Source organism: Meleagris gallopavo, chromosome Z (assembly GCF_905368555.1).
Source record: "Meleagris gallopavo chromosome Z, MGAL_WU_HG_1.1, whole genome shotgun sequence".
NCBI classification, from domain to species: domain Eukaryota; kingdom Metazoa; phylum Chordata; class Aves; order Galliformes; family Phasianidae; genus Meleagris; species Meleagris gallopavo.
Window position 1 is genome coordinate 74,835,358 of NC_139435.1, and position 13,999 is coordinate 74,849,356.

Here is a 13,999-nt window from a genome sequence, read left to right on the forward strand (position 1 = left end):
TGCTCTGTCCTCACAGCGCCCCCCAGGGATTTACTGCCCTGGTCCCCACCTAGAGGTTTAGGGATACAGGGCTCAGGGACGTGAGAAATACTGGAATCCTGGCCACCAGTGAAGACCGAGGCAAAGAACTCATTCAGCACCTCAGTCTTCTCTTCGTCCATCGAAGCCAGTTCTTTTATATTTACCAAAGAAGGTACACTTGTTTTGGCCTGTCTTTTCTGGCCAATGTACCCAAAGAATGTCTTCATGTTGTTTTTCACATCCCTCGCCAAGTTCAGTTCCGCCTGCACCTTGGCTTTCCTGATGCCGTGTCTGCAAGTCCAGATGGCATCCCTGTATTCTTCCCAGGTGACATGCCCTTGTTTCCAGAGTTTGTATGCACCTTTCTTCGCCCTCAGCATGCCCAACAGGTCCTTGCTGAGCCACGCCGGTTTCCTACCTCCTCTGCCCGCTTTCTTTTTCAGAGGGATGGAGAGCTCTTGTGCTCTCAGGAAGGCATCCTTGAAGAATAGCCAGCTCTCCTCAACATCTTTGTCTTTAAGGACAGCATCCCAAGGGATCTTGGGCAAGAATCCAGTGAACAGCTTAAAGTTCACTCTTCTGAAGCTCAAGATTCTGACCCCACTCTTTTCCAGGCCCACATTCCTCAAGATCACAAACTCAACCAGGGCATGGTCTCTGCACCCTAGGCTGCCTCCAACCTTAACGCCTTTAATGGTCTCCTCCACACTGGTGAGCAGCAGGTCCAGCAACGCTTCACCTCTGGTCAGTCTGTCCAATACCTGAACCAGAAAGTTATCATCAGTGGATTCATGTGTTTCATGCATTATAGTAGGCATTCTTCCAAATACAGAATAACAGTATGCACTATTGGACAAACCCAAGAGAAGAAACTTTAAGACCTCCTCCACCTTGCTTAAGTGAGAGACATATGCAGTTTGAACAGGCTTCTCAAACACTCAGCATTAATTGGTAACAGAGACTAGATAAAATCAGCTGAGTTCCCTTAGCCTTTGGCAAATACCGTCACATCTTCAAATTTCACTTAGTGTAATTGTAACAACAGAGGTACTGTTACTCAATTCTCAAACGTGGTGTTAACTTCATTAGCTTGTGTTTGGACAGTGTTTTAAGCTTCTCATTAGAACATCCACAGAGGTATTTTTGACTAATGAGAGACTATTGCTATAACCTATCACTGCACAATTCCATCTGCAATACATGTAGCTAAAATGGGTCAAATTCTTCTAAGTATTAAATACTGGGTGTCGTAGAAATTCTTGCCATTATACTGGAAAAAAGAAAAAGAAAAAAAAAAAAAAGAAAATCTAGACACATCTGGTAAACATTTCACTCACCAGCAGCAGAGTGCTGCAGCCTACAGCTTCATCACACAGCCTGAGCTGCTGGCCAGAGGGCTCTGCCAAAAATGTGGGCTCCAGCCCCACAACCCACTCCTTCCAGCAGAACCTTCCACAGATACAGTGCTGCCTTTCCCACATAATGGAATGGAAATGGCCTCAGAGATCTGAATATGCAGTCTACTCAAAACAAAGCAAAGCAAAACAAAAATCCTGTATTCAATAAAATGTTTCCTTCCGAAATAGTTCTCTTCAGGACAGCACACTTTCTAAGGTTATCTTTGCTCCCAAGAGGGAAAGTCAATGGGCTTAAGTAATTTAAATCTTGTACATAGCTAAATATAATACAATCTTCAAGGGAAAAGAGCCACACCTCAATCTTGCTTCCTCATTGCTCCAGTAAGTTATCTTCTAATTATCACAGTTTAGAAAAAGAAAAAAAATGTGTTACCTTTAACAAAATTGCACAAGGAAAGACAGCAGATTAAAGTAGATCTTCACATATGCAGGGGCTGAAATTTATTTCTGAAAAGATGCTCAAAGGAAAATGTTTTGGTTTTTTTTTCAGATGTAATTTTATTTCACACTTAGGAAACAGTCTACTGTACAATCATGTAAAATTAAGTCAGTCTCCCTAACTCTTTCTTGTGCTTGTGTTAGGCATAATAAAAATACACAGTAGAGGTTGTATGGAAATTTAACAGTGGGGCTCATGTTATGACAGGACAGCCAGGCATCAGAGTAGTAAGCTGCCATCTTTCTGATAGAGCAGAAAGACAGGCTTAAATTTCCCATATATTTATTTTTCTCATGGACTAGTCTAATCATTTTCTGGAAAAAAAAATCAAAGCAATCAAATCTATGATTAATTTCAGTGGGAAACTGCCTATCAGTTGAGTTTTTTTCATTCCTCCTATTAGGATTATTGTTGCAGCAGAGGATTGTCTGACAGTGATCTGACTACAAGCCTGATGAAATATGTAAAGTTTTTGTTCACCTCAGTGGAGTTCTATGAAATGCCTCAAAATCTCATCTTATTTTAACAATTTGCTTTACTGACATTCTAAAGCTGGCCTTGCTAGAGTTTTATTCCTGCTCTGATCTTGTTTCTGTTTTTCTGACAGCTATATTAACAGCTGTTATCTCATTATGTGTCTCACATGTTGTTATGTGGCTCATGCACTCCTGGTGCTGCCACACTGGATAAACACTGGTGGAATTTTGATATTTTATTTACTATGTTGAGTCATACAGCCCTCCAAAGAGGGTGTCAGTGCACAGCCAATGACAGCATTGCATACTGTGCAGACCAGTACCTCATTTACAAATAGCAGTGTTCCGTAAAGCAGAGTCTAAATGGAAGATAGCCAACATAAGCTATGCTTATACTTTAGATATGATGACAACCCTATGGATAGGATGAAATTTTCAGCATTTCATTGAACCTATGTCCTTCACTTCAATAGTAGCCAGCCTGGTGAGATAAAGCCTCTTCTCAGTTCTCAGCAGCATTTTACTGCAGGCTATAATCCTCACAGTCACCATACAAAGAATAAAAAGAAAGGTGCATTTTTTAATGTAAAAATCAGAGAAAAATGGCTAGCTTTTGCACAGCTTCAACCAAAGTTGCCACTAGATAAATGTGGCTCTGTGCACCTTTCTGCTGACCCCCATGATTCTAGGGATCAAAACAGACTAATTATTCACAAGGATATTCCACATTTAGGGCCCACAAATTAAGATTTAGCACAAGCTCATAAGACATTCCCTCATCAATTCTTCTGCACTTTTTTGTAAAATCTATAAAGTTTTGTTACTACACACTTAAACTATCTTAAAGTTGTACATAAAAGCATTTGCTACTATGTCAAATCACTGGTATGACATCCTGCCACGAATACAGCAGTTGGTTTCTTGTTCAAATTTATTCTGGGATGGTAGTAAAATTAAACGTTGTCTTCAGAATGGAGTTTCAGACATCTCTTTTTCTTTGTTTGTCTAATGAAATCTTCTTTTACTATCACTTTAACCTGTTGTTTTTAGACAATTTATCAGTAATCTCCTTCTCAGCATAAACAAATTTCCCACTCACAATACCCAGATTTCTCCACTTTTTTTCCTCCTATCTGATAACATGAGATTATTTCAATATCACACAGTGACTTAGAATAAATGTAACACAATTACAGATGCTAACGTATTTCATGGTATGACTTTACCCAGAATAAATACTTTGGGAACTGAGAAAGCAAAAATAAACCACCATTTCTTCTACTGGATTAACTTTATTTGAAAAAAAATCCCAGCATCAGAGGATAGAAAATAGAGTTGTAAAATTTTCAGGAGAAATTGTAACCTTTCAGCCTGCACAGACGGAATAAAACTGTATGAGGTTCAAGGACACAAGTGACTTATTTTTTTCCTGTCTACCTATCAGAAGCAATTGCAACAGCACTAGACTCCACAATATGCAGTCTAGTAGGAGAGCAGTACTGAGTGTCAGTGGCAAGGGTCAGAATTAAAGGATATTGTTCGATGATTGAGGAAAATATACATATGCTTGGCAAGATAAGGTGTTGAAAAAGTAGATTAGAGAAAGAAAAACAATAAAGAGAGAAAACCTGTTTTTGTGACCTTGAAGAAAAAGTCAGACAATGTATTCAAGCTTACACACCACTGAGCTACCAATCTCTTGAGAGCATGATGAACAGTTCTCTGGGAAGAAGTTAGTGCACTGCAGATAGTTACATCATCAGGAGTATCAACTTCTCGCTACACCTGATCCATCACTGCAGAACAAGGAAAGATATACTGACAAAATTTGTGTCCATTAACTATTGCTAAGAGATCTGAAAGAAACAACTCAACATAGTACTGGCTCTGCCACAAGCCTTTATACGTAGGTCATAAGTAATGAGTCCTAGCATGGAAACTACAACAGATACAAAGAGTACAATAATACTGCTTGATAGATCAAATTCTTAGTTACAAAACACTATTTTCCAACACAGTCATCACCATCAGCTCTACATTTTTGCCACTGATGAGCAAGATCCTGCATGCCACACATAAATATCCACTCCGGTGGAGGTGACTCACTGTCACAGCTTCTGCTCCTGAGAGTCACCACCCACCCCCTCACTGTACTGACATCCCTTGTTTGGTCTCCATAATTGCTCAACAAGTATCAGAAAATTTCAGTGGATGCCAATGTTTCAGTTACGCACCAACGTAATAAAATGGGAGGCATTATTTTCAGAGCAGCTCTCGCAGGTGTAAAGTGTGTAGCAACCTAAAACTCCCCTACAGAATGAGAGCAGCTGCTGCAAGAAGTGTCACCATGCTTATGAAGTACAGTACATGCACATACACGTGTCACACTGGGGCATTCTGCCCGCTGACCTTGCAGTTGAGGATGTCTTCCAATAAAAACTGCATGAATTCAGGTTTCATCTCATACGTAGGCTTGTAAACTCCGAACTGCAATCCACCTTCTTTACAGAAGGGATAGTGTGGATGTGGAACAGCTCAGAGAAGCTGTGGATGCCCCGCAGGATCCCTGAAGCTGTTCAAGGCAAAGTTGGATGACATCTTGGGCAGCACGATGGTGTCTGATGGTGGCAACCCTGCTCATGGCGAGGGGTTGGAAGTAAATAGGTTTTTACATCTTTTCCTACCCAAATGTGATTCTGTAAGCATATTCAACATGGTCATGTTATTGAAGGCTGGAAAGCACACACCTAACCTATGTTAGTACATGACAGAAGACAGCAGTTTTGAAAGAGTCAGGGTGCTCGGCAAGAGAACTTATCTGTTTTGTGGACAGCAGTGTGGGTGCATAAACTTTAAGGAACTGAAATAAAGCCGTAGTGACTCCTTGCTGAAAAAAATCCTGCAGTTATCTAGTCATAGAAAAAGTCAATTGCCCTTTTTCTGGACTTGCCTCCTAATGTCCAGAGGGAGCACAGTTGTCTTTCTGACTTTTTATGAAATGTTTTCATTGCATTTTCACATATAAATAGTTAGTTTTTAAATATAAATATTTCTCTATACCTCCAACTATACCTCCAACAGTAGCGAATACAGAATAACAGGATGTAAATACAAGACTGTCTAATAAGAAACATGTATGATTGCACGCTCTGAGTTCAACAGTTCTACAGAGCTCTCACTGAACTTGCATTTCATGCAAGTCACAATTTGCTTATCCAAGAGAGGGTGCATGAAAAATCAAGGAAACTACGCTTCAGAAAAAGAAATTTGGATTTTCAGTTGATATTTTCAATGCAATCCTACCCACTGAGAAGATATTTCCCATAAATTAAGATGTATCCACAGAGACGATTTTCATCCTAATTATTCATGCCTGAGGCCCCAAACTGACTATGTACCTAAGTTTTTATACACTTCTCTTTTCACTTCACTGTAATTGGCACCATGCAGATGAACATGAATTTGCCTGAATTCAGGAAGTTATTAACATTTCAGACAGGGAAGCTCACAGCTTATCACCATGGCAGCATGTTATTCCTGACACTGAGAGGAACTGATTTCAGAATCAAATTAAGACTCTGGAGCTGTAGCTGAGGTGTTACCCATGCATAATTGCTTAGAGATTTGGACACACATATGAAGCATTTTATCACTATGAATGTATTGAGTTGCTCTCAACAAAAGATTTCCCAGCATTCCAGGACAAAACATTGACCAAAAAAAAAAAAAAAAAAGAAAGAAAGAAAGAAAGAAAAAAGAAATGTCAACCATTGGAACCTACCTCTATAGTGCAAGCCAATATCCTGCATTCAGATCTTCTAAATTTTTAAAAAAACTTAAAGTCTTGTGGTGCTGACCAATCTTCAGAATGACCTTGAAAAGAACACATTGAACAAGAGGAAATGTGATTTTTGGCCAGTTTTATCAGAACTACAGACAAAAAGTTCTGTCAGCATTGGTGAGTGGCAACATTGAAAAATAAGAAAAGAAAGTATTGCATGGAGAAGCTAAGATTTCTAAAGGCACAGTGATGGAAATGGATGTCAAAAGTGTGCTCAACATTCCCTCTGGTTGGGTGTCTTATTAAATCAATTAAACACTGCGCTTGTGTTTTCTGGCTGTGATTGGGCATTGATATCTTGCCTATAGCAGAATAAGAAAAAAAATGCTTAACAGCTTGCAACATAAAATGTATACATCATAAATGATGGATGTGTAAATGCATCTATATCCCTTCAAAGAGGTATGACTGTATACATCTTTACAACACGCTGATTCAATTGTATACATATAAGCAGATTATTCATTAGACACTTAAATTGGTGCTTTAGATTGAAAACTGTTTGGTGCGCTTAGTTTGAAAATTTTGTCCATGTAATCTATGCCCAGAGTCACTTGGATAACATTCAGGAGGCAGTAATGCCTCCTATTTAAGTCCATGGAAACTACGGCAGATACAAAGTGCACAATAATGCTACTTGATAGAACAAATTCTTGCCTACAAAACATTATTTTTCAACATAGTCACCGCCATTAACTATGCATTTTCACCAGTGATAAGCAAGATCCTGCGTGCCGTGCTGGCAAAAGCATGCACCAGTGGAGTTGATCATGGTAGCTGTCACCATTGCTGAAAGGCACCACTCCTGATGCTTGATGAGCATTTATGGAGATCAAGCGACGAGCACCGAGCATCAATGAATGTCACTGGGTACAATTTTTCCACATGGGGAGTTCAGTGACATACCTTTACTTCATCCACACTTCCATGCCAGACGCCATTTACTTAGGTCTTTTTGCTTAGCTGACCAATGAATTAAACGCTAGTTATAAATGTAGGGGAAAAAAAAGAAAGAAAAAAAAAACACAAATTTTGCTGCCATGAGATTTGATACTTCCACTACAAATAACAAGATCTACACATCACAGAATTCTAACAATGCCATTCATGAAGGATCTGGGGCATGGTTTGGGTGTCTATTTCCTTTGGCTGCATTGTGTAAAGAGGAATTGTCTCGAGCCGCTTATAAAACAGATTAACATCGTTAATGTATGTAAGTAACAAAACCTTCCTTCTAAAATATGTATTTCTTACTAAAACATTAAAAGAGCAACAAACACAAAACTTGTGGGATATATGAGCTTGATTCTTTTGAAATAATGCATCAGTGTCTGTTTAGCATCAATGACTGCAATTCTGAGTAGGTTCTCAAGGCACAAGTAAAGATTTTTGATAAAATTTTACTCTTCCTGTACTTCATCCTTGAGAATTGTTGTTCACAAGCGTACATGCTGCCAAAAAGCAATGCCATGAATAAGTCATGATAACGAAAGTGAGAGATATTATTCTTCTCTAAGAGAGGTCTTACAAAGATTTGGTAAAGACACATGATCAATTCTTGAGTTGAATATCTGATACCAATTCTTTGCATTCCATTTGAAAATTCACAGGTAAGATATTTATGTTGACTGAAAATGAAGTCACATGTATACTATATACATATATATCAGTCTTGAAGCTTATTTTCAAATTCCTTTGTCAAAACAGAAAGCCAGACTGAATACACGTCCCTGTTTAGAGGGCTTTGTTTAGACAATTATCAGAATGCATATCAGAATGCACAGTTGCCATAAATTTATTTATCGTTGCATTGCACCATCCCCATGTCCTGATTTCAGGCCATACTAATCACACACTGATGTGACAGTTCCTGAGCAATGGGTGCATGCCTGGGGTCAGGCCAGGGTTAGAGTCACCTCCGTGATGGTGTGTTAATGCACTTAATGCATTTTCCTTTCTCGCACTGTGTAAGTATGCAGTGTACATCCTGCAGCTCTTCACAGTCTGTTGTGTGAAGGGCATGGGTATCAAAATGGAAGTAAATGTGTTGATAGAGTACATGTACAATGTGTTACACATTCACTACGAGGGAGGTTTACACCACATCATTAACACTCCATAAATTTTGTGAGAGAATCTCTCTCCTTTTCTTTCTGGATGCTACAGTGTATAATTGCAGTGTAGTCTGTTGCATTCACTTGCTTCAGAATTCAGTCACAACAAACAGCCTCAGCACTCCTCACACAGTTTGTGATGAGAAATTCTCCATCTAGCTATGAATGCAGTCTACTTTACATGCCTTACACATCCAACTCTACGTCAAAAGGGTAACTGAACCTCTGCAGTAAGCTAGGCTCCTTTCAACAACAACAGAAACTGATAAGTAGACACAATTCTAGCAAAAAGATAAGGTGAAACCTATCATCTGGTTTAGGTCTCTATATATAATCTCACACTTCTAAAAATGAATAAATTGCTAAAATATTAATCCAGGCAGGGAACAGAGATCAGGTGGGCAAAACAGCTTTTCACTCTTTATAGAATCGCACACTCACTGTTCTGGCACTAGCAATCTTCTAATATTTAGAACCTTGATTTGTTATACGTGACTTTATTTTCTATCAACATAGATACCTCAGAATTTTCAAGTGGAATGTATAGGATTGCAATCAAAAAGTTGATCATGTTTCTTTGCTGGACTTTTATAAGACCTCTCTTAAGAGAGAGAAATATCCCTCACTTCACAATCACACCCTATTCTTGTCACTGCTTTTTGACAGTATGCACATTCATGAACAACTGTTTTCAAGGATGAAGTACAGGAAGAGTAAAATTGCATCACCAATATCTGATGAACACTCTGAGAATTCCCTAGGAACTGCAACCACTACCATCAAACCAGACCGATACATTAGTTTCACAAAAGAAAGGTCATATACCCCACTAGTTTTATGAGTTTGTTGCCCTTTTTTCATTTGTTTTAATTGAAAATATTGAACATTAAAATAATTTTGTTACATATAGACATTAATTACATTTTTAATGAGGGCTGCTCTGAAAGTAATCCCTCCTATTTTATTATATTGGACCATGATGTTAGAGGAGGATGTTGCTAATATGGCAGCCAAGGGTGAACCTTCCCACCAACATTCCATTGCCATACAACACAAAGAGCTGGCCTGGTAAAATAGTGTCCAACATGGAATTGTGGGTAAAGGTGTGTCACTGAATTCCTCCATGTAGAAAAAATTGCATCTATTGACATTTCTCAATGCTTGCTGAACAATTATGTAGACCTAACAATGGAAGTGAGCATAAGTTAGGCATTTCAGCAGTGGTGACACTGACAGTGGATCAGTTCCACTGGTGCAGATTTTTATCAGGATGGTATGGAGACTTCTGTTCATTGCTGGTGAAAATGCATAGCTAATGCTGACTGTGGAAAAAATAGCGTCTTGTACCTGAGAATTTGCTCTATCAAACTTATTTTTTGCTCTTCGTATCTAATTTCACTTCCATGGACATAAGTAGAAGGCATTACTTTTGGAGCGACCTTTGTATATGCGAGTCAAGATTAATTCCCTCTATACAATGTGACCCAGGCAAGCCAAAAGGTTGGACATCCATGGAAAAAGAAAACATTGAAATTGGGATAATGAAGGGTGATCCAGCCACTGTGCTGCAATTTTGTTTCTCTGTGATTTGGTATGTAACTGAAATTATTTTTGTACAATAACAGCTTTTCATACTACTTCAACTCTACTTTTTCATACTTTGTTGTTTCCCCCTTTACATCTTTGCTATTTCACCCTTTAATATAGACTTTTCAGGGCAGGAACAGTAAAAGATCCCTTGCAGGTTTTTTTGCATATGTAAGATTTGCTGTGCCTTACTAAATAAAAACAAAGTTCTTGACCATATTCCACCCACATAAACAGAACATATTCAGAATTTTCTTACACTGGAATGCATTATTTTGTTCTGGAGTCGCTGCACCACGCACATTTTGATGAAGCTTGGCTACTGTTTCTTTTTCAAACCCTCCAAAAAGAACAAGCTAGAGCAGCCCTTATTACTTCCACTGACATTAACAGAAGGTAATAGAAAAGAGACACTAAAGAATTGAAACTTTGCCAGAACCAAGGCTCTGACAAGAGTAAAGATATCATTATATGCCACCAAGCATTATTCACTTCCAATGGCTAGGTAGCAAGCACCCATTTATTTCAATGTAACTTTCTTTTTACAGCAAATACCTTGGCTATTCAATGCAGAATGCTTTGCATACCTCAGTAACAGAGCCGGTCAAAACTAGAATAGAGACAAAGCTCCAGGAGACAAGAGATTTATTTCTTTTCTTATGTCACTATGGCTGAGGAATTAATCTCTGGAGAGGAGAGAGCAAAACAGGCAGTAATAGCATTTCTCTCCCGTAGCTAAATCTGTCAGAGATTGAAAATCAAAGAACTCAGAAGGTGACTGATTTTTTTTTATTATTTTATTTTTTTGTTGTTGTTGTTGTTCAAATATTTGTATGTCAGATTCTCACAACAGTGTAAATCAGCATTATACTGCTGGAGGGAGCAGAACAACACAAGGGGACTAAAATAGCAACTGATGCATTCTTAGTGCATCCCAATAATGAAAAGCCTTCAAAAACAAGACAGAGGACAGGCAGTCACTTTTCCTACTGATTCCAGACATACTGTGTACACCATGGTAGCACACACGGATAGTGAGAACTATTCCTAGGGAACCCAAAGCCTCACACAAGCTGCTGCACCCAAGCAAAGGATCCTGGGTCCTAGCAGATGTGGGAAGACAGCCCTATTTATAAGTAAGTACCTGCTCTATTTGTAGCCCAAATGGCTGAAGTGAGACCTATCCTGTCATCCTTTCCATGAATGGGACTCAGCTCTGCAAAGCTCTGCAAGCAGTGCTAAATCTGCTCAGGTACTGAGTAGGACAGCAAGAGGCTGAGAAGGAGTTTCACAGGTACAGGACGTAACAGGCGTGGATGATGTTGCTTATAACCTACAGGTCATTGTTTTCCACATAGGCCTTGGTTTTTACACTAAATAATGCGAAAAATATTAGTTAATGATTTATCCCAGAAAATAAACTATTTAAAATTCCTTCCTTTCTGCACAGCTTGTCACGTATTCTTTACAGCTGATCAGATTGGAGATAAAACACATCCAGTCTAACTAAGACCACTCAATCCCATTTTCTGCAGGCTCTGTGCACCCAACCAATTGCAGCAGCACTTCTGAGCCTTTTAACCTTTATCTGCTGTTTCCCCTGAGTAAGTTCCCAAATATAATGCAACATTTCTTAATACTGAGGTCCTCCTCTTTTATGCTGTGCAAGCATCAAGCAATCCACGAATCTGAGTAGTGCCACTAAAACATGTATTTGCACCTATATCCCATCCTAATATCCACCGAGAACACTGCATATATTGTATATATGTATAATATGTATATATTTTGCCCATAAATTCCAGTGAAGTCTGATAGCTATTATTAGCAGTTATTAACTCAAGGACATATTCTAAGATGTTAAGTCATTAAAAGTGACCCCAGCTTAGAGATGCTACTTTGGCCTTTCTCGGGTCACTTCCTTAAAACCACAGGCTCTTTCTGTGTGATGCTCCCCACACTGAACAGCCACTCAACCATTCATCAGGTAATGGAGAGCATTTCCCTTATATGTACACTCACATTTTGTGCTCATCATGCAAAGTGCTTTGCACCAAAATGCTGCCAGTTGGCAGCTGTGCCTGTGCAAAGATTCCCCTACAACCTGACAAGCACCGAGTGCAGGAACACATTAGATTTCTTCTATTGTAGCCTACTTTCCCACTGCTGACCAACCAAGTCAGGGATGGTGCAGAAGAGAAAGAGCAAAGAAAATCCTCCAAAGCCCCGGAAAGGTGGACAGGGCTCACGGCCAGCAAAGCCCCCGATGGGGCAGGGACGGCTGGCGGAGATGGCAAGTGGGTGACAGAGCCCACGTACTAGAGCTTCCAACCTCCGCTGCGTGCAAAGACGCTTCTCTGCTGCCCTGGCATAAAGGAGATCTTCTGCCCGAGCAGCACCTCGCGCTGCAGCGTCCCGCCGCATAACCGAGGCCGCAGCAGCTCCACCACCGGCTTCACCACTAGGCGGGAACCGTTTCAAGCAAAGCTTCCTTCGCGCTCCGCCCACGGCTCCGCGCTCCGGCTCCACGGCGGCGGGGCCCGCCCCGGGGCGGGAGCAGCAGCGGCGCGGTCCGTCCCGTCCCGCCGCGGCGGCGGAGGGTCGCGCAGTGAGGTGCCGATGGTGCTCATGACGGAGCAGCGCTGCGATGCGGAGGAGTGGAAGGCTGGGCGGCCGGCCGGCCGGCGGGAACACAGGAGCGCCCTGCATCTGTGAGTAGGGCCAGGGGCGCGGACCCAAGGGACGGCCCGGCGGGCTTGGGGGTCCGTGCGCTACGGCTGTGGTGCGAAGTTGAAGGGAAAGTGGTGAAGAGCGTCACGCCGAAGCGCGGCCGCTATCCGTGGCGGTTTCCGGCAGATCGCGGAGTTGTGCTCCGCTCCTCCGGAAGCCTTCAACTCGGCCAAAAAGTGCTCATGGTGAGCGGGGCTGGGCTTGAACCCAGCAAAAATGCTCCGGGGGGAGGGAGAACGGGCTGGCTGTCAAAGGGCACCGAGCAGCGCGAGGCGTGGAGTCCAGGGGCTGCAGCTTCTTCGTAAAAGAGGAAGTTTTTCAAGAGGGAGAGAATGAAGGAAGAAATTACTTGCTCCTAAGGTTCTTCTCCTCTAAGTATTTTCTTCAAACAGATGTAATCTCCAGGGAAAAAAAAAAAAAAAGAAAGAAAGAAAGAAAAAGGAGAACAAGTTACAAGCAGCAAGTTCCCTTTCTAGAGGGAAAGTCTGCAAAGTTCTGTGTTTTTTTGTCGGCAGCTGTATCCCCACTCTTCGAGTAGGTGCATTCCCAAAGTTTGTATCGCAGTTGCAAGAAATAACTTGCCTGTCAGAGAGCAACAATAATCAAAGCTTATTCTAAGTGTCCGAAGTCCTGTGTGGCACAGTCACATCAGTGACTTCACATAATAAGGGAGATAGAGCTCCATGACCTCTAGAACCTTTCGACTTCAAGTCTTGTGTCCTTATCCCCACACAGAAATATGGCAACCTCTTGAAGTTACTCAGGTATTCAAAATTTGTGTCTGATTCTGCACTTGGGGCCAGGAACACCAGGCAGCATAGAAAAAAATGTAATGTCAAAATTGCTACATGATGCTCTGTTTTGTCCCATCTTTGAGAGGTGAATCTAGTGTAGTTTTAGAGGTAAGTCTTAACCAGCGTGATAAATGTTGAAAATTCCTTTTTAGCATCTCTGGTATGAGGAAAGGTCAAGTAACCTGGATATGGTTCTGGGGAAAAGAAGACTGAGAAGGGATCTGATTGATGTTTATAAATATCTAAAGGGAGGCAGGAGGCAATTGGATGAAGCCAGGCTCTTCTCTGTGGTCCATAGCAACAGGATGAGGAACAATGGCCTAAAACTTGAACATAGGGTTTTCCATACTAACATGGAGAAGAGCTTTTTTTACAGTAGGGGTGACAGAGCATTGGAACAGGCTGCCCAGAGAGGTTGGGGAGTCTCCTTCTATGGAGATGCTTAAGAGCTCTCTGAACACCCACCTGTGCAACCTATTATAGGGAACCTGCTTTAGCAGAGGGGTAGGATTCAGTGATCTCTTGAGGTCCCTTCCAAGCCCTGCAATTCTATGATTCCTAGCCATCAGTTTTTGTACC

The 13,999-nt window shown here is 41.0% G+C and overlaps 1 protein-coding gene across 1 annotated transcript in view; it reads left to right on the forward strand.

The window, feature by feature from the left end:
* Positions 1 to 13,999, forward strand: part of GRAMD2B (GRAM domain containing 2B) — a 61,538-nt gene that overhangs the window by 15,865 nt on the left and 31,674 nt on the right. Inside the window, exon 2 of the mRNA XM_085214113.1 lies at positions 12,219 to 12,607. Coding sequence (XP_085070239.1) covers positions 12,219 to 12,607 — 389 coding nt within the window. The remainder of the gene's footprint in view (positions 1 to 12,218; positions 12,608 to 13,999) is intronic.